Source organism: Corvus cornix, chromosome 6 (genome assembly GCF_000738735.6).
Source record: "Corvus cornix cornix isolate S_Up_H32 chromosome 6, ASM73873v5, whole genome shotgun sequence".
Classification (NCBI taxonomy): Eukaryota; Metazoa; Chordata; class Aves; order Passeriformes; family Corvidae; genus Corvus; species Corvus cornix.
In genome coordinates this window covers 3,802,517-3,822,849 of record NC_046336.1, presented here as the reverse complement: position 1 = coordinate 3,822,849, position 20,333 = coordinate 3,802,517, and the positions used below count along the sequence as shown (strand labels likewise).

Here is a 20,333-nt window from a genome sequence, read left to right as displayed (position 1 = left end):
AAATGTGTGTACAGGCCTGGGCAAGGCTGGAGAAGGTAATGCCCACCTCTCCTCTCAGATTTGTTACTCAGGAAGAGCAGCAGTGATTTGTTTTTTCCCCTAACACCTGGTCAGGCAGGCACTGGGAGGAGAGTTGTGGCTTGGAGGAACGTTTGTACCGTGAAGTCAGTCCAGGATGATTAAATTCCATATTTATGGATATAAACTGATCATGTGAAACCAGCAGGGCTCTAGAGCTGCCCTTCTTCAGCACAGGTTCTTGGCTAAGCTACATTCCCACGGCTGGAAGTCAAACCAGGGCAAGGAAAGCTCTCAGCACTGGAGAGAAGAACAGGCACCTTGGGGCAGGTATTGGAGAAGCATCAGAGTATAAATACTGGAGATCAGGAGTACCTGGAAGGACAGACACACCTAAAAACTTCTCCTTGTACTGCTCCTGTACAAATACAACTTCAGTTTGTTTTGTTTTTTCTTTTAAAATGAACTAAATCAATAACCTAAACTCAAATAATTTAATAATTCTAGCAAACTACCTCTGAGCACACACACACATCAAACCCACTGTGCCTGTGTTTGAAGGGACAAACCAGCCTTTATGTGCTCACTAAAGAGAGTCAGGCTTCTAATGAAGACCAAAAAGGGACAAGGATGGAACAAGAGTAAAGCCATCAGCTCCAGTTCACCAAGCCTTGTACAAAACAGACAATAGAGTTCTGGGATTTTTTTTTACACACCTATAAAGAAAGATGAGGTAAGTATTTAGAAGGATTTGGAAAATCACTTCAGGACGTTCTATACTAATGCCCCCAAAAGTAAAAAAAAATTAAGATTTTGAAACAAACCAAAAAAAATCTGAACAAACCCAGCTCTGTTTTAGACACTAAACCAGTCCTTTGCAGCTCTTTCACCAGCCCCCTTCAGTGAATAGATTTTGCCATTCATGTTAGATTAAATGGAAAAATCTTGACTATTGCCAAGCAGACCGAACTTTTTGTTATCATAGTGAAAAGAAGGGTACATTTATCACTTGTAATGCACACAACTTTAGTATTTGGTAAACAACTGTAACAAGTTAGCAGCACTCTGAAAATCCTAATTGTCCGCCTTTCAGTGGAAGGGCTCCTGGGGTAGGAGATTTACTGGAGAGCTGAGAAGTGCCGTGCTGGCATCTCTAGAATTTGGCTGTAAAATGATGAATGACACACAACAAAATAAACAGTGACTTCAGCATGCTGGATAAGTTTCTACTGACTCTTGCAAAGAATTTTATTTTCTTCCCTCAGCTTCTCTGTATTCTTAAGTTGAAGAAAGGCAGATTTACTTCTGGCAAAGAAAGGAGCTGACAAAAAAGAAGGAGAGGGACTTTGGACAAGGACATGGAGTGCCAGGACAAGGGTGATGAAAGAAAGTAGTTTTGGATCAGATATTACGAAGAAATTCTCCCCTGTGAGGGGGTTGAGGCCCTGGCACAGGGTGCCCAGAGAAGCTGGGGCTGCCCCTGGATCCCTGGAAGTGTCCAAGGCCAGGCTGGACAGGGTTTGGAGCAGCCTGGGACAGTGGAAGGTGTCCCTGCCCATGGCACAGGGTGGGACTGGAGGTCCCTTCCAACACAAACCTGTCTATGGTTCTATAAAATGGCCAACAGCAAAACTCCAAAAAGAGGAAAATAGCTTTTTCTGAATTACTAGAAACAGGAAAGCTTAAGAGCAAAAGTCCTGGGTTTGAAGGAGAGTGCTGGTGGCAGTGTACATATTCAATGAACACAAAATTATATTGGGGGTTTTACTGGGTTTATTTGCTTGCTTGTTTTGTTGGGGTTTTTGTGTGGGCTTTGCATGGTTGGTTTTTTTGCTATTCTTGGCCATCTCTCAAAATCAGGCTAAATGGCCAGAAGAGGCAATGCCACAAACCAAATAACATCATTGCTTCTGAAGTACTACAGTACTACAGTACTACAGTACTTCACTTCAACTGCACAGATCAGATTAGGAGGACAAACACAACACATCCGTACTCACTGCTCAACATCTGCCAAAGAAATTCAAACAGAGTACTAAAGTCACATAAAACCACAACAACAGTGGACAGACTCTGTAACAGACTTTTGTAAGAAAATCATGCTACATATAGGAGGTTTTAAAAGAACATGCTCGCTTTACTGGCATGAGAAAACGTTGCTGTCACAGTAACATTTCTAAGCTGGGACTTTTATTTAAAATATTTTGATTTTCTCACTCCCTACCATTACAAAAGTTCAAACTTCTCCCAAAGGAAAACATAAACAAGTAGTCCTGCACATTTTCCATCTTGAGCAGCAGCAAGTAACGTGCTTTGGAGAGGCAGAATGCAATTAAAATCCCAATGGACTGCATCCAGTCTTGGCAGGACAGAAGGACCTCAGAGGGTGATGGATGAGGTAAATCAGTGCAATGTAGGAAGGTACACACCATACACTATTAATTCTGTCTGCCTGTAAGGAAGAAGCAGCATAAAAATGTCACAGGGGACCAGATCCTTCTCCCATGGGCTCTACCATGCAAGGCTGCCTCCAGGGGCTGAAATCCTTCCCCTTTTTTCTCCTCAATGCCATAAAACCCCCAGATTTTGATACTATTGAGAAGGCTGCTGCAAATTCAGATTCCCCTGAGGAATGGCACCTTCTGCCTAAAATCCCACTGGGGTAGGGGAACTCTGTGTGTGTTCTTGTGGTCAGAGGATCTGGAAAAAAACTAGCAAAGCCTAATGCTCAGGGCTTCTGACTGAGCATCATCAGATCCCAGACACTTCTACAGCTCCAGACCAGCAGAAGAACATCCAGCTCACTAAATCTCCCTGAGAGCTGCAGTTTTCCCACCCGTGTGTGGCACAGGAGGGCTGCTGACCCCAGGAAGCCGCTGGGTGTGTTGCCCATGCTCCAGCCTGTCTGCAGCAAGAACAGCACTTCCCAGAATCGAGGAGCTCCATACACACGTGGCATATTCGTGTAGGCACAGAAATTTGAGGCTTTTTTGTGGCAGTCCATCAGAGGAGCACGACAGCTGAAGCAAAGCCTTGTGCCAGAAGAAGTATTGGGGAGTTTTGTCTGTGTGATTACCTGGTGACACCAAGATCCATCTCCTCGGGTTTGGGATTTGCAGACAGGGATTTCTGTCACATCCAATCTTTTTGGGGCCCATCAGCACTGAACAATAAAGCTGTCGAAGAAAGGCTGAAAGAAAGCTGTAATGTTTTCCAAGACTCAGGATGTCCCTGCTGTTCTTCTAGAGAAGCTTCTCTGGTTTCACTCTATAAAATCTCCCAGGACCTACCATTGCACTCCTGGGAGAAAATACAGATATTTGTTGGGTTTATAGAGGTGAGGAGACAGAGTTGCAGGGAAGTCCTAGGCCAGCATTCAGAAAAGAGTGCGTTAATTATCGAGCTTTCTTGGCAGAGGGCAAGGCCGTACAGAAGCCATTGCGTGACAATTCACGAGTGTTCGAGGTTACCCCCAGTTCATCACCCTCTGTCACAAAGTGCCACTTCTGCCTCACAAACTTCCTCAATGCTGGAAAAAGATCACGAGGCACAGATTTGACACTGGTCCTTTGGATTCAGGTGCATCCCAGTAATAGTCCCTTTTAAAATTTATGCCAGCCGTATCTTTTCAGAAGCAGCCTATCTGAAAAATCTCAGTATCCACTGCCAACATTAATCAATTCCTTTCAGAGACAGTAAATGCAAAAATCAAAATATAATTCAAATTCACTTAATGTGGCGGATTTTTGAATTATTACTAATTACTTGGTTTTTATCATGTAATGCACTGGCTTTAGACAAAGCTTATCTGAACACCTTCAATATCAAATGCAGTCTCTTGTGATGCATGGAAGTGTCCCGCTTTTCCATTTGCATCCGAAAAGAAAAGCTGAGGGATTGAACAACTTGCCCAGAGACACAGAGAGTAAACCTGAATGAAAGCAGAGAATTAAAAGCAGATCTCCTACAGCCTTGGCAGGTTCCTGTCCCAACAATCAGCTTTTCCTTATCTAACCACAGCATCAGGCTACTGAGCAAAGGCAAAACGAGCATGACAGCACCAGAACAACAAAACATCTTCCAGCCTTGCCTTCACTGATACAATTTCCTGACTTTTCTTTCTGTGTGTTGGACACGAGGCTGAATCCCAGCTCAGCAGAACACACAGCGAGTGCTGAATGGGAAGCATGGAGGGATGCCAGGCTTTTTCCTGCCCAGGCTCCAGCAGGCAGTGGGTCAGCTGAGAACTGGGGCTGTTTGGGTTTATTCTGTTTGAGCAGCACCTGCTGCTTGTAATATTTTAAGGCCAAGCTTCTCTATCATGGAAGGCTAAACAAGCAACAAGTGAAATAAATCTGACACTTTGATCCTCGTCTCTGAGGATGCTTTTCCACATCTAGGAAACCCCATGTGATTTGAGGTAAACAAGGAAGGTTGGCAGGTGCTGGTGAGCACAAGCTCAAGCCCACAGCGGCAGAGATGGGCCACAAAGAAGATTGAAGAGATGCAGCAGCTCTCCTGTCTGGAAAGGCTGAGAGAATTGGGGTCGTTCAGCCCAGAGAAGGCTCTGGATTGATCTTAGAGCCCCTTTCAGTGCCTAAAGAGGCTCCAAGAGAGCTGAAGAGGGGCTTGGGACAAGGTCATGGAGTGCCAGGACAAGGGGGAATGGCTTTCCACAGCCAGAGGGCAGGGCTGGATGGGATATTGGGAAAGAACTCTTCCCTGTGAGGGAGGTGGGGCCCTGGCACAGGGTGCCCAGAGCAGCTGGGGCTGCCCCTGGATCCCTGGCAGTGCCCAAGGCCAGGCTGGACAGGGCTTGGAGCAGCCTGGGACAGTGGAAGGTGTCCCTGCCCATGGCAGGGGGATTGGAACTGGATGATATTTAATGTCCCTTCTAACCTGAACTCTTCCACGGTTCTCTGACATTCTAGGGATGAGACCAGCAAACACCAGCAGAGCTCACATGATCATCATCTACAATAGACCTGGCTCCAGCTGAGCATTTTATTCTTCTGCTGTCAGGCTAACCTGATTTATCTGCAATACAAACCCCTAAAATTAATATAAAATAGAACCAGCCAGGCAAATAAATGTGTGCCCAGCAATAATATACAAATTGACAAGCCAAAATACTTGAAATAGCAAAATCTCTATACCAAAACCATGCTGGACAAGCCTTGTACTAAATGGTACTCATGGAACAAAATCAGCATGCTGGCAATTAAATGGGTTTCTACTTGAAAAATTAATTTTTACTCTCATGCAATTAAATGTAAAACCATTAATATTAAAATTCTATAAATATTCTATAATAATATTTATGCTGATAAAATTTTAAACCACCCACTGCCAAACAGCTTCCAAACAAGCCAAGTCAAAGAATTGCCAGGCAAACCACAGGTATCCCAGCAAGATTTGCAAACTAATTAAAATAAATATGATTTAGGAGATGAAGATTGACCAGCCAGCAAGGGTAGTTTTTTAATAATTGAAATCTTTGAATGTTTAATTTTTAAAATTGCTTCTAGCTGACTTAAATGAATGTACTGCTGTGAAATCCATCTCTTTGGAGGCCCTATGAAGAAAAGCTCAGGGCCAGAATTTCACTTGCATGAAATGAATTCAGCACTGATTTTTCAAAGCTTTACTCAATAAACAGGAGTTGGGGTTGCAAATACCTTTCCAACCCAACATCTGCAACTTACAGACAGGTTTTTACAAGAATTTTATGTCTTTCTAGAAGATCTGGTGCCAGATGTGGGTGTTTGTTTTTGCTGTTGTACATTCAGCCTGTAATGTCTGAAGGTGCCAGGGTCAGAGACATCCTCTGCCCCAAACATTTTGGTCTTAACACCCATCATTTTGGGCCACTCTTTGCAACGAGATCTGCATGAGTTTGAAATTCTTCCTACACCAGATCCTCTGTATCTGCTGGACACAACCAAGCTGTGATGCCTTTTCTTCTGAACCTCCTATTGGGGCATTTTGAATTGTTCGGGGGTTTTTGTGCCTATCCCACCCTTGCAAACACCTCATGCATTTGAGGAGAAAAATCCCGACTTTATAGGCACTGCCTCACTACATGAATGTGAAAATAAAGGAAAAACAAAAGCCCTGAGAGTAACCAGCAAACAAACACGGCTGTTTGTGTCCACAGCTGAGGTCTCACTGCTCCCAAGCCCACAGAGACGTGGCCGAGTGCCACTTGGTGCGTGTGGAAGGGATGCTGGTTTGGCAAGGCCACCAGAGGAGGGGCAAGGAGCCTGATGTCCCCAACGTGACCCCCACACAACCATTCTCATTGCTACAAGTCATCACGCACGTGGCAAATACACAACTCCAGGCTGTGATGAGTAAGTGTGAGTAATCTGCTGCAGCAGATGCCTACATTCATTTGAAGTCGCCTTTTCCAAAAGGCTTCGGCTCTTTTGGTTTCAAGTCCCTTCTGTGGAGGTTAAAAAGATTTTCTTCCACTTGTGAGCATCCCCAATGAGTCTCACTGTGCAGGAAGGTTCTGTCCACTCCTCAGCACCCTTGGAGAGCGCAGAGTGAGCAGGAAGGAGCTGTCCCTGGGGGCTGCAGTGACCTGCTCCCTCCCAGTGAGTCACCGAGGCTTGGGCAGAGGATCCCTGTGACAAATCAGACCCACAACAGAGCAGCATCAGCCCTGACACTTTTGTCAAACAAACTTGTGAAAGCATAGAAGTGTCTCTGGGTGTACTGTCAGCACCCCACCCACACAGGATCACCCCAGCTGGTCACCGAGGCAGCTCCCCTGTGCCACGAGGGGTGGGGAGTGCTCATCAGCGGTGACCAATGCTGTGACAAAATCCTGGGCAGGGGACAAGAACTGAGCTGGAAAATCAACAGGGCACAGGGGTTGAACTTAAACAGATGGAGAGCACTGGAGGGGCAGCTGCCAAAGGCTGGCTCATGAAAGCCCCTGAGAAGGATCCACCAAGCCACAGTCAACAGAAAACACAACTTCTTAAATAAACCAATCATAAACATTAGTATAACATGTAACTGCTGACATTATTATATCAAGGGAGCTTTTCCTGCACTGAGTTCAGGTTGTTTTATAACTCCCATCAATACACTTGACATGATTTCTATGGATTTGGAACAATTCACTCCATGAGGCTGACTTCGGGAAAGTTGTAATAATCTCTGCAGTCCTGTCACCCAGTCAGGGCAAGTAACAGTTAGCACTGATTTAATGCACCAGAACAACTCGAGTCTGCACACAGCAGCTGCTTGTTTTGTTACAGGATTTGGGTAGAACATCGAGACATATCCACTGAACTTGTTGAAGTTTCACCAGGGTGCGTTTTCACAGCCTTTGCGTGGGGACAGGAGGAACTGCTCCAAAAATCAGTGCCAAGTTTGTCTGTTGTACTTGTGAGCTGGGCAGGGTTTAGGGTTTATTCTTCTCTGCTCTCACAAGCAGCATCGCACTGCTGAATTTGGAGCCTTCATGTGTGCGGTGCAAAATTCTGTTTTTTTAGATTGTAGTAACAGCTCAAATACCTGTAAATATCCACTCCACTTTCCCAAATGCTACCACAGTGTCACGGGAAGGATTATCACTGCTCTGTCTTCTGTTATTGTCAGAATACTAAAGATGCTCATGTGATTCTCTCTTCAGGAAGCCAATGTTACTGCTGAGACCGTGACCTTAGTACCAGGAATAGCTGCTAGGACCCTGGCAGTGTTATTTTAGTGGTTGGACTTGATGATCTTAGAGGCCTTTTCCAGCCTTGAGGATTCTGTCACTCTGGTTTTCACTGCCTTGCAAGCAAGAAAATTACCCCCTTGCCATACAGACTGCCTAAAAACAAATCTCATCTTCTGAGAAACTGCTGGTGAGTACAGCAATAAGTTGAAATGTGGGGCAACACATTCATTTTGTCACTAAAGGAAGAGCAGAATGCTGTACCACCCAAATTAAAAGCAAGCAAGCAGATTGCACTGACCTAAATTTATCCTCAACTGTATCTCTGGAAGGCACCCAGCTTGTTACAGACCTACAATTCCCTCAGGACAGTTTGTCAAAAGGGATGCTGGGGCATCTTGAAGAGCTACACTGCACACAGGGAAGGCTGAGGTCAAGGGTGTGTTGCAAAAAATTGCAAAATTAGTCCCCTATTCAGTCACAACAATCTTATCTTTAACAAAACCATGAAGAGACACAAAATCCAATCTGTTCAGTATTTGTTACTTGTTATCCCTACAGAGCAGCAGAGGGAAATCAAACAAGTGACAGAGTAGGGAGGGTGCAGTGGTGTCTACACCAGCTCTAGTTGAAAATGTTTCTTCAGCATGAATCAAAATAAGTGACCAGCTTAAAAGTGTGTCAATTTAGAACCAGGAAATACATGGAAATCATTCCTTCCAGCCAGCAACACCATGATGTGGTGTCTCCTCAAACCTTTGAAGAGCTATTGTAATTTTACAGGACACAGAGACTAATCTCTACCCAAATCAGACTTGAAAAATTAAGATGTTCCCCCTCCATTTTTTCCTTAAAGACAAATATGTTGCATAAAAATAAAAAAAATCTTCAATATTTTCATGAAGATGAAAGGTCTTAAAGAGAACGTACTTGAAAGTAAATCTATTCTGATTTTTTCCTAAGAACTTCAGAATTTTGTTTTGGAATTCCAGCTTTCTGCACGGATTGTTTCCTCCATGCTTTTTCTTGTTGTTGTCGCTTTGTCATTCCATGGCACTCATGGCAGTTCACCATTTACCACGACCAAAAGGTTAAGTTTTAGAAAATCCATCATCACAAATACATCTTGCTCACTGCAACATTCCATCCTCCCCTGAAAACCAAAACATCCTCTGCATTCACACAGCCCCAAGCTTTAAATTACTGTCAGCACACACTGACTCTATTTTGACATGTGGGTTTTCTCTCGATACAAAAGATGATGCTGAATTATCAGAAGAGAGTTGGGTTTGTGGGAAACAAGTTTCTTCTGTTTTTTTAGATTCTTCCCAAACTGCTAAGAGTGATTAATAGTTTCTTTCCCTCTGTCAAGAGAGTGCATATTTTAAACTACCACATCATTGCTTTAAATAAGTGGCACAATTCCACAGTGATGCATCCAGTGTCCCACTCTACAGCCTTGAACAGTTGTTTAAAGAAATCTGGTTCCTAAAACTGGAAGATGTATTGGCAGCAATAGGAAAAATTGCATATATTATTTCTCCCCCAAAGCAACTGATATTCTGCCCACTTTCAAGGCATTGGATTTTATTCCTATTAACCAGCACTTGTGGCACTCCTGACTTTTGGATGTCTTCAGTGTGAAAATCAAAAAGAACTGGTTCTTGCAGCTGGGCTCCACTTTTTCTGTGAAATTCATCATCTGCTGATCTTCTGGATGAGCTAAGCAGATTTGCCCATTTATGGTGGCAAAAGAGCACTTTTCCATGATTTCAGGTTTCCCAGGAATGACTGAGGTGCCTGAACACCAACAGCCCCTGAGCCCACGTGCTTGCTTTGACTGGTAAAAGGAAGGACTCCTCAAATCCAGGATTTTTTGTTCAAAGCCTATTTTTGCTTGTTACAGGCATAGAAAAAAAAAAAAAAAAAAAAAAAAAGAGCAGAAAGATTTGGTTCTGTGTGACCATCACAGAATTCACAGCCGGGCAGTTGGAGCAAAAAAATTGACTCAGAAGTGCTTTTCCTTAAAAAGGAAATGATTAAACAATCCAAGTATTCATTACAAACCAGGCTCAGTTTCCTTCTCTCCAGTTGGGTCATCTGTGTTTTCAAGAGCTGTTTCTGCAACTCGGCCTCTTCCTCCTCAAGGCTCTCCTGTCTCAAGCCTGGGCTGGGCGAGAGGAGCCACAATCCACCAGAGGAGACAGATGGGGAATAGCAGAAGAGGAAGGACTGAGGAGAAGCAGCTCCTGCCAGCACACAAGAAGTGGCAACCTCAAGCATTTTTGTGCTCTTTGCATTGTGTGAAGTGTAACCTTCAGTCTGTCATTGCACACAAAGCCCCAGAAAACCACCCGATAAGTAAAGCTGGATGTGAGCAGATCGTGTCTGGCTGGAGTGGTCACAAACAAAACCATGCTCCAGGTGCCAGAGCTGCTCCAAAGGAGGAAAAGGATGAGTCCAGCACCAGTAAAAGAGCTCTGGCTGTGGCACTGCACACAGGAGAGCAAAGCCAGGCTGCTGAGAACTCAGCTGTTGCAGCCTTGCAGTGAAGGGCACAGCTGTTTGATGCAGGATTCAGCAGGGTGTCCCTGCCTGCCCTGCCTTGGCATTTTAAATGTCCTCATTAAGTCAGCAGCAGGAAACTACAGGGAGCAGGGCAGGTACAAATCTGATGTAGGCAGATCTTCCAGTGAAGTACATGTTTTCATTTGTTAAAGATTCTTGTTCAAGAAAAAGAGTTGATTTACTGGTTCCTTACCCCTATGACATCATAATGTGAGCAGAGCATGTATCCCAGAGTCATGGAATCATGGAATGGTTTGGGTTGGAAAGGACATTAAAGATCACCTCATTAAAGATCACCTTCCACTATCCCAGGTTGCTCCAAGCCCCGTCCAACCTGGCCTTGGACACTTCCAGGGATCCAGGGGAAGCCCCAGCTGCTCTGGGCACCCTGTGCCAGGGCCTCAACCCCCTCACAGGGAACAATTCCTTCCCAATATCTAATATAAGCCTGCCCTCCTTCAGCGCCTTGATTTTTTATTTTTAAAATATAAAGCTGGGAAAGTCTCCAAGGCTCTGGACTAAATAAAAATCTTACCTCGGCTCCCCTGCTTGGCAGGCTTTCACTTCTAATACAACACAGATCAGAGAGGTGGTTTTTTGGCTCTCCAACCTACAATAAGATTATTCTCCAACGTATGTTTCCATCAGTCTGAAAGCACTCTCATCTTGTCACACAGCCTCATAAAGCTGGGAAGGTGCCTCAGGTAACAGAAGGGCATCTTTTGGTACAAACTTTCATATCACAAACAATTCTTTTTGATACCATCACAGTCAGCAGCTGAGGGCAAGGCAAGGAAGCCGATGAGTCTTCTTTGTTTTCTGAGCAAAGCAGGCACAAAGGAACTTGCCCACCCCAAAACAAGTCCTACCCCACTCTTCTTCTGTCCCTTACTGGGAGTATTTCTCCCCACTCCCCTGTTCCATGGGACAGAGTTCAGTCCTACAGGACGTGGGTTTTGGTAAACATTAACCTGCCCTGCAGTGCAGTTGGTCCAGTTGAAACCACCTTTGCTCCTATCAGGCAGAAATGGGCCTGTTTTTCCTCAAAGCTGAGTAGCAATCCCCAAGGAGCCTGGACCTGCTCTGCCAGCACCACTCCTGCTCTTCCTGCAGACCCTCAGGGTTCTGCCCATCAATTTTTTATGGGAAAAAAAGGGCAAAAGCAACATTCCCTGCCCAGGGCAGGGGGCTGGAACTCAATGATCTTTAAGGTCCATTCCAACCCAAACCCTTCTATGCTTCTATGGTTGCAAAAAATCCCCAAACCCCTCAAGATGACTGTGAATACCAGCTATAAATAGAGTGTCAGGTCCTGCTGCAAACTCCTAACAGAGCTGAACCAAAAATAGAAACACGACAGGATGAAGCAGTGCAGCTCTGGTGTTGAGAGGAACAGCGATGTCAAGAGGACGAATAAAGAAAAGAGTAAGGCTTTGCTACAGTAATTATCTACCTACCACAGAACAATGTGGAATGAATATAGAAACCTTATTGCCAAATAAGCTCCTACTCCCACAGCCATGCTGAAAGAAATTAAACCAAAAAAACCCCACAGACAATTAAACTGTTGAAAGAAAAATATTCTTTTCCTAAGTTGTAGTGGCATTTTTTCTGGTTTACCTTTAATCACATGTCACATTCATTTTCTAAGGGAGAGTTCTGACAGAACAGATCTGTCAGAGTGGCTCTGCATCTCCTGCATACTTGGGCAAAAGGACCAGCAGCACAAGTGGCATTGTTTGCTCACATATAGCTGTGACACCCAATGACAAATTAAAAGGCAAAAAAAACACACATAGAGCAGGAAAAAAACCCCAAATCCTCACCTCCAGTTCCTGTTTCTGGCATCTGATAGCTGCATCCCTCATATACACTCAGCAACAGACACAGAGGAGTAAATGCACACAAATCTGGGCAAAACACTTATTTCTCAGTGCCATGAACACGGTCTCTAGCACAAGCAGTGACCAGAAAGCTCAAAAATAGTATTTATATATATTTTTTGTTTCATACAACCATATATAAACATATAATTAAAATATTTATTACAGTTAATAAAATTTAATCATAAATATATAAATATAAAATTATAAATAATATATTTACATATAAAATATATTTTATTTTTATATATATATATAGTGCTATAAAGTTTGGTTTAGCTGCTCATGTAAAAATAATTTTATTTTGGAATTACAGCAATTACTTGGTGATTGCCTAGGTATTAAGACATCTCAAAGCGGAGTAGTTATTCTAAACTAAATAAAAAGGGCCCAAAACTTTATCTAAACTAATCAAATTGAATATTGGAAAAGAATGAGGAAGTTTAACACCAGCAAATACAACAAGGTGAGTGTAAAGGCTCAGATGTAGGTAATGACTATGGAAGTTTGTGACCTTTAAACTTCTATTTTATACCATATATAAAGACTTGGCCTTTTAGTGTTCCCCCATTCAATTTCTCAATGTCTCACAGAATTTCCACTCTTTCTGTTTTGATTTTTTTTCTTGAAGAACCAAAGCACATCAGGACATGAATTCCTTGGCCTGAAAGCTCAGAATCCCATGGAGAAAAGCCAGCGTGTACTTACGACCAGAGGGAGTTTCTTCCCTGTGTGATGACTCCAGTGAATTTTGTCAGCCTTCGAGCATCTACTTCAATCCACTGGTAGGGGTCATTTCTTCCTGCACACCAAGCACCATCATAAAAATCATTTTCGTTAACACCTGCCTGAAAAGAAGGCAAAGCTGACCATAAATCAGAGCTAGGAAACTGAAGGTCTTTCATGGGAAAAAGAAAGGAACACATCACTCATCCCACTCACTCCTCTGGCACCACTTTGAGACCCTTGAGGCCCTCACCAAAATATTTCCTTACTCAAAGCGGGGCAGGAAATTCTGGGAAGTTCCTTTGAAAACTAAGAATGCTTTTGTATAAATTTAAGTCAGAAAAGATAAACAGAGCTCCAGTCTGATCACCTGTCTGTGCCTGTGGCCTGATAGAGCCTTTATCCAGAACAAATTAGCCACATGGTCTGCAGAGCTTTGACATTTCTAAAAAGCCAGCTCCAGCCCATGTAAATAATGGTCGGTGATTAGACAATCCTATTTTCCCTGGAAGCAGCAGAGTAGAGTGGAGGGCACAAAGAAACAGTAACACGACTTCCCACCAGGACCAGAATTATTAATTTTCATAGCTAGGGTGGCAAAGGTTAAAAATTCAGGAATGTCTGGCTGTTCCCCAACTTGAGTACAAATCTGTATCCCAATTTCTGCTGGGAAACCCACCACAAACAGCCTTCCCAGCATTTTCAAAGAAATAGCTGAAGGTATTTTGGGTAAGCTCTTTTCCTAATAAATCTGAACTAGAATTTAATGAAACATAGCATCTGAAGCCCTCAGAGATTTATTTTCCTTCTAAAACCCAGGAAATGTTTGGCACCCAGCTGGATACTGCCATAAACAGCACAGAAGCTTTGCCATGTGGTCCTCTGAGGCTACATGTGTTTTTGTGGAATTTCATCTGTGGTGTATGTGGATTTACCATCACCATCCATGCAATTCCAAGAATGGATATTGCTAAATATTTCCCAAATGAACATGAAGAGGTTTACAGACTGTTTCTACCCAAATGGGCATTGGGTGGCTCTAACTCAGAGAGGATGCAGTGGTTAATCCCTTTTCCCAGTGTGAGCCTGATGGGATCTGAAGGAAGTGCTGCAAAACACAGGACACTGATTCAATTCCTAAACCTTCTCATTTTCTCAGGTATTCAGATCTGAGATAAGGCAGCCTAAAAGTTATTTGTATTCCTCCATCTAGCAAAATTAAATTAAGCCACCTACTCCTATGCATTAGGTCTGATACTTTAAGGGGAAGTTTGTATAGAAGTCAAAGAAAAAAACACAGATAAAAAGCCTTTTAACAATGGGAGATAAATTCTTCAGGGAGAGCAGAACAATGGGAAAACATGAGAATATAAACATGGTCACTGACCTGAGTTATAACCCTTTGCAAGAAAAGGTTTCAATGCAATTTAAAATACGATGGAATTTGAAGTAGCCTCAGGCTTTAAAAACCAACGCTTGCCAGGAAGTGTTAAGATCTACAGAGCACCTTGAACCAGCATCCTGCTAATCCCCTTCACACCGGGGAAATTCCACCAGTTCCTGCTGAACAAGTCCCCCCATCTCCCAATCCCTGGTCCTTATTCAAGCTGAGGGTGTTTCCCATGGGTGTGATGCATATCAGGGAGCAGAGCTCTCCTCCACATTACAATGAGAAGAGGAAAGCAGAAGGAAAAAGTGCTTATTAAAAAAAACCCTCCCACCTAGGTTACAAACATGAGTATCCATGGTTTCAACTGGGCCTAAATAAAGTTAAGTTGCACATAAAATATGGGGAGTTTAGTTATCCACAGCTTAAAATACTCTGGCCTTAAATAGGGGCAAAGATACCATAAAAAGAAAAAAAAAGAAAGAAAAGGAGAAACCATGCTTCTAGTCCTTCCTGCTCTCTTATTTTCTGATATCAGCTTCTCTGAAGGTAAGAAAATGATTTTTACAGGTAAAAAGAAGCAGGTGTCTGAGTCTAATCAGCACAGAATACTACTTGAAAAAGGGGACTTCAATCAAGGAGCTCTTTCTAGAAATGTTTCTGAAGGAAAAAAAATCAAGAAATCTGTGCTACAATTTCTCCTCTCAAGCTTCAAGTCTATATTTTTTTCTGAAGGTGCTTAATTTGCCCTATGGCCACCTCAAAAAACTGTTTCAATAAAATAAATAAACTTATAAACTCAAGAAAATATTTAGTAATTAGAATTCCTATTAAATTTCTTTGGGAAAATGATCATTCCTGAGAGGTGGGTACGGTTATCACCAAGTATTCTATCAAATAACACAGATCAAGATACCTTTCCTCAGCAAGGTGTTTACTTGAATTTAAAAAAATCCATATTGAATTACTGGAAAGAATAGATTCAAGTTATGTCATGGATACTTAAATTATCTTCATAAGCAAGAGACTGAAGGAGCTAACAAAAACTGGAAGCCAGGGCAAAGTCTTGAGCAAATCCTTTTTCCCTTCACAGAATATTCAAGAATAACTCCAAGTCTAACCCAGTTTGTGTTTCATTTGCAGCCAAATGCAAAAATGTTTCTCAATATGCAGTATCTTATGAAAAAAATACCTTTTGGATAGAGGAAGAGAGACTTTGTTCTGTCACTCACAAAGAAGTTATTCCCAAGTGTGAAAGTTGAAAATTGTAATTCAGCTGAACCAAATCAGCTGCTTGTTGTGTATCCAGAAAATAAGATGAAGGTTACAATTACTTTACAAATAATGTGACTTTGGATTTTAATTCATGTTTCTCTTCCAAATTAGATGTTTGCAAGGCAGAATAAAAACTTGCTCACATTACCACTGTTTTAAAAGACTTTTTCTATAATGAGGAGAGAGATGATACTACCAAAATGATTCAAAGAAAGAAATTCCAGTCTTCTGCCAGAAATCAGCTGGAACAGCAGTAAAAATACACCAAATATCAAACCACCTCTACTTAAAATCTTTTCCATTCCCAGCAAGATGATCAAAAAAATTATTTTACCATAGGAAGTTTGGGAGGGGAAAAAAAAAGCATTACTCATCACAGGTGTTTATAGCAACCACTGCCAGTAGGGAAGAACTAAAACACACGGGCTGCAAGTGGATCTCCAGTAGTTTTGTCTTTTCCTGGAGATTTGATAATGCAGCTTTTCAAAAGGAACCAGACAGACCCGAGAAGGAAATCATGGAATCATGGAATGGTTTGGGTTGGAAGAGACCTTAAAGATCATCCTGTTCTACCCCGTGCCACGGGCAGGGACACCTTCCACTATCCCAGGCTGCTCCAAGCCCCGTCCAACCCGGCCTTGGGCACTGCCAGGGACCCAGGGGCAGCCCCAGCTGCTCTGGGCACCCTGTGCCAGGGCCTGCCCACCCTCCCAGGGAACAATTCCTTCCCAATCTCCCATCCAGCCCTGCCCTCTGGCACTGGGAAGCCATTCCCTGTGTGCTGTCCCTCCATCCCTTGTCCCAAGTCCCTCTGCAGCTCTCTTGGAACCTCTTTAGGCTCTGGGAGGTCTCCTTTATACACAAATACCTGTGTTTGCAGACACGGGATTGCTTTACTTGGTTAATCTTCAATGTTTGGATTTCCCTAACAAGGAAAATGAGGAAGGGGAAGAAACATAGTTTGACTAATTATTCACGTTTCAACCACTCTTAATTATTGAATAAGTGACAAATATTAATTAATTTGATCCCCGAAGGCAGAGAGCCTCAATTAATATTATTTTATGCCATGATTTCTCTTGATGATGTTAAATTACTACTGGTTGTGCCACTATTGCAGTTGCAGCTAGATCTCCAGAATATGGGGCTTTGCTAACACAGCTTCTGCCCTTGAGAAACACCACCTTAATCCCCATATTCAGGCAGGACTGGCATCAAAATCAGGTCCCACACAATGCAAGGGCACAAGAGAAGTAGATCCTACAAGGTCTGATCCAATTTTAAGCCAGTCCTTCTTTGGAATAAAGCACACACCAACTGATTCATTTCATGTGCTTCAGATAATCTAAACAGGAAAAAGGAAAAAACCAAAACAAACCTTCAAAAGCTTTGGAAAAACTTAATTATTCTGCAAATTCCCTGTGAATTGAGGCAGTGCCAGTTACCTGGGGAGAGCCCTGAGCTCCTCAGCTGACTTCACATCAGATGATGAGGTTGGGCAGAGAGAGGATTTTGTATTATTTCAGGGGGGAACATCACAGTCCCATGAACATTGTGACAGCTCTGTGTTGATATCCAGATCGCTGGACAAAGCAGCAGCCCATAAAATTGCTTGTCACCACACCCACAGCATAACATGTTCACAGAATTCCAGAGGCACATCAGTGTTACCGAGCTGGGCCAAGTGTTTTCCTTCTTGTTCAGTTCTGAACAGCAGGAAAACACAGCAGCTTAAATCCCAGTGCCTTTTGCCTTTGCCCAGCGTGCTGCAACCTCCTGTGCTGAGCAGCAAAGAGAAATCACCAGGGAGCTCATTACCCACCTGGCACATCAGCCACCTGCAGTACCTGTCCCTGCTTAGAAGCAAATTCGCTCTAAATATGAAATTCAGAAGCCCTCATGCAGAGTAAAACGAAGCCCTGAAACCCCAGTGAGAGGGTGACTGAATCCCCAGTGGCAGGGACCTGCAGGTTCTAGGTTTGGAAAAGTTTTAGTCCTGTTCATTTTTAATGAAGCCCAAAGAAAACTGTAAAGAAACATAAAGGCAAGCCCAATTTCTTTCTAACAGCGCCAGCCATGGTAGCAACCCTAAGTGGTCAGGGGGGTTAGGGAATTTCTCTATCTATAGTTTCAGTAGGGATAAAAAGCTTTGGATCACACTTGGTCTAATCCAAGCTTTGGGAAATTTCAGGAAGAGCTGAGTGGCATTTTGCTTCTGCTTTGCTTCCCAGTAAAGACTGTGCCCTTGGCTTCTCTGGAGACTATATGTAGAGGAAACATCAGCCACAGGTAACACTCTATTTATTATATATATATTATATATTTATTTATCATCTCTCTATTTATTTTAACACAGTACTGGTGATGACAGGACTGGATGGACTCCTGGTCTAAACCAGTGTGGTCTTGTGGTTAAATAAATTGAATTTCAACAGCAGCATGAAAAACAAGTAGCCACAACCAATGGAGAGGTTTGCATCACAGTCCTTGGTTTTATGCCATTATATAAGCAAGAGTGTTACAAAATATTTAAACGTTCCTCCAGAACCCCCCTGAATATCATCTGCATCCTGTTTTTGTGATCATGAGAGGTTTTTTTCCTAGCAGAAAATATCAAGTAAAGAAGCAAACTACCTCAGTGGGATCTCAGAAGCCAATAAATATGAAGGCTCCAGGTGAGACCTCACCTTGCACACACCCCCCTGTACGTGCACACCAGATTGGAAAGGAAGAGCCCATTCCCACTCCCCAGCTGGCTTTTCCAAAGTGGTTTCCTGAGCTTTCTGACCAACTTTAATACATTAAAACAAACACTGAAATAAACCCAGGAGGGGTATGCAGGTATTGTTCCCAGAGAGAAGCTCAGAGAGCTGTGTGTGCAGAGGCACAGTGGGATTTTAACCAAGGGTCATCCCTGTTCCAGTGGGAGCCATGTGGAATGGCACTGCTGATCAGAGCGCATCCCTCCCAGTACCAGCCTTAGCCCCCATGAATATCAAACCCCTTCAGCTGGAGACTAAAACAAATGGAGGCATCTAATAATAATAGATAACAAACTAAATAAGCTTCAGAGACCGTTCACTGCTGGCTCGGTGCTAATATCCTGTTTATGGCTTTAAATGTTGCGCTTTATCATGCAAAGTAGCATTTTTAGTCTGGACAGACTGTAATTCAGAGAACAGCACTAATAAGAAAGTGGGAAAGAGAAACATGAGAAATGGCAAAATGGAATTTGGTCCTGCAAAGCTCCTAAACACATTTTTAATCTTAAATAAAAGAAGCTAGACAAGATTGTATGTTAGAGAGTCCTGAACTGAAGCATTTTTTGGATAGTATAATCACTGCTTCTGAAAAAACTGCCTTAGGGAAAGGGTTTCACTTGAAACCACCCTTTCAATTAACCATTGTCATTAATTACATGCAAACAACAAAGAAAACGAAACTTGCTGTGAGAGCTTCCTTGCAGGCTGATTCTGAAGGGAGCTGGGATGATTTCCTGGAGCTGGGAAGGGAGCTGCCTCCACCTGTGCTTGCTCACAGAGGTCTGTCTGGATTTGCACACCAACTTTGGAGATTTTCCACGAACCCAAAGGTTATCCATCAAACCTACTCACTTCTACAGTGCCAGTGTTTCCCCTTCATTTGCATTACATGAGCTGACAAAGCAGTCAGAACCAATAACTATCCACTGGTTCTCTTTATTCAGCAGCACAACCTGGAGCCATGCTCCCACTTAGGGGAAAAATTGATGTTACCTGAATATTGAGCCTTCCTCGGTGGGCCCCGAGGCCGTAGCGCTTCGCTGTGGAGGCATGGAGCTGGAAGTCAGTAATTTTTAATGTCTCTAGACCAAGTGGAGGGCAATCTACAAAACAAAAGATTGATTAAATTTTAATTAAACAGGAAAAACAACAAAAAAACCCCCACAACAACAAAACAACACAAAACAAACAAGTATTCAAAGTTTCTGGATTTCAGCAGCGCCAAGCTGGCCGGGGTCCTCCCTGGGATAAATGAGCACAGCAGTGCTGAGGTCAATGAGAAATGGCAGCTCTCGGAAAATCAATGAGGCAACGCAGATTTACACCATTTTCAGGGGCTCAGAGAGTTATTACTGCTTGCTCTATGCCTCAGTTTTTCACTGATATGCACAGTATTTCCTGTCAAGTGCTTTTCAGTACAAAACACCACTGAAACGCCCTTTTATTTTTCTTTTTGGTGTTTTCTTTTCCATCACTTGCTTGGATTTTTTTCTCCCTCCCTGTACTCGTTCCAAGCTACTGTATGAAGTTATGTTTCTAATTAAAATCTGTTCTGGAAACTTCACTCAGAGTCCCTCCCGGTGCACAATAGCATCTGTTACAGAGGTCTGGGAGCCCGAGAGCTGAGCTCTGCAGAGGTGGTGATTAAGCACAAACAGAGCAATTTTGAACCAAGGACCACGTCTTTAAGCCCCAAATTCTTCACATCCTTGAGGACAGAAAAGCAAATGCTATTACTTTAGCAAACCAGTGCTTGGAGCTCTGGCTTTGGAAGATAAGAGGCTGGGAAAATTCTGTTTCGTGATTAGCAGAAAAATGTTTGGCTTTTTAATCCCTCACCAAAATGTCATGAGGTTATCAAAGTATGAAAGAATCATTTATGTTGGGAAAGCCCTCAAAAATCATCAAGTCCAACCATTCCCTCAGCACTGCCACGTTCACCACTGCTGTCCCCAAGGGCCACATCCACACCTCTGTTAAATCCCTCCGGGGATGGGGACTCCACCACCGCCCTGGGCAGTGAGAATGTACCTGACAAT

The 20,333-nt window shown here is 43.0% G+C and overlaps 1 protein-coding gene across 1 annotated transcript in view; it reads right to left on the bottom strand.

Annotated features, from left to right (window-relative positions):
- CPXM2 (carboxypeptidase X, M14 family member 2) overlaps nt 1-20,333 on the bottom strand; it is a 70,331-nt gene that overhangs the window by 29,474 nt on the left and 20,524 nt on the right. Inside the window, exons 2-3 of the mRNA XM_010407867.4 lie at nt 19,288-19,397; nt 12,853-12,992 (exon numbers count right to left, since the gene is read on the bottom strand). Of these exons, the coding sequence (XP_010406169.2) occupies nt 12,853-12,992; nt 19,288-19,397 (250 nt within the window). The remainder of the gene's footprint in view (nt 1-12,852; nt 12,993-19,287; nt 19,398-20,333) is intronic.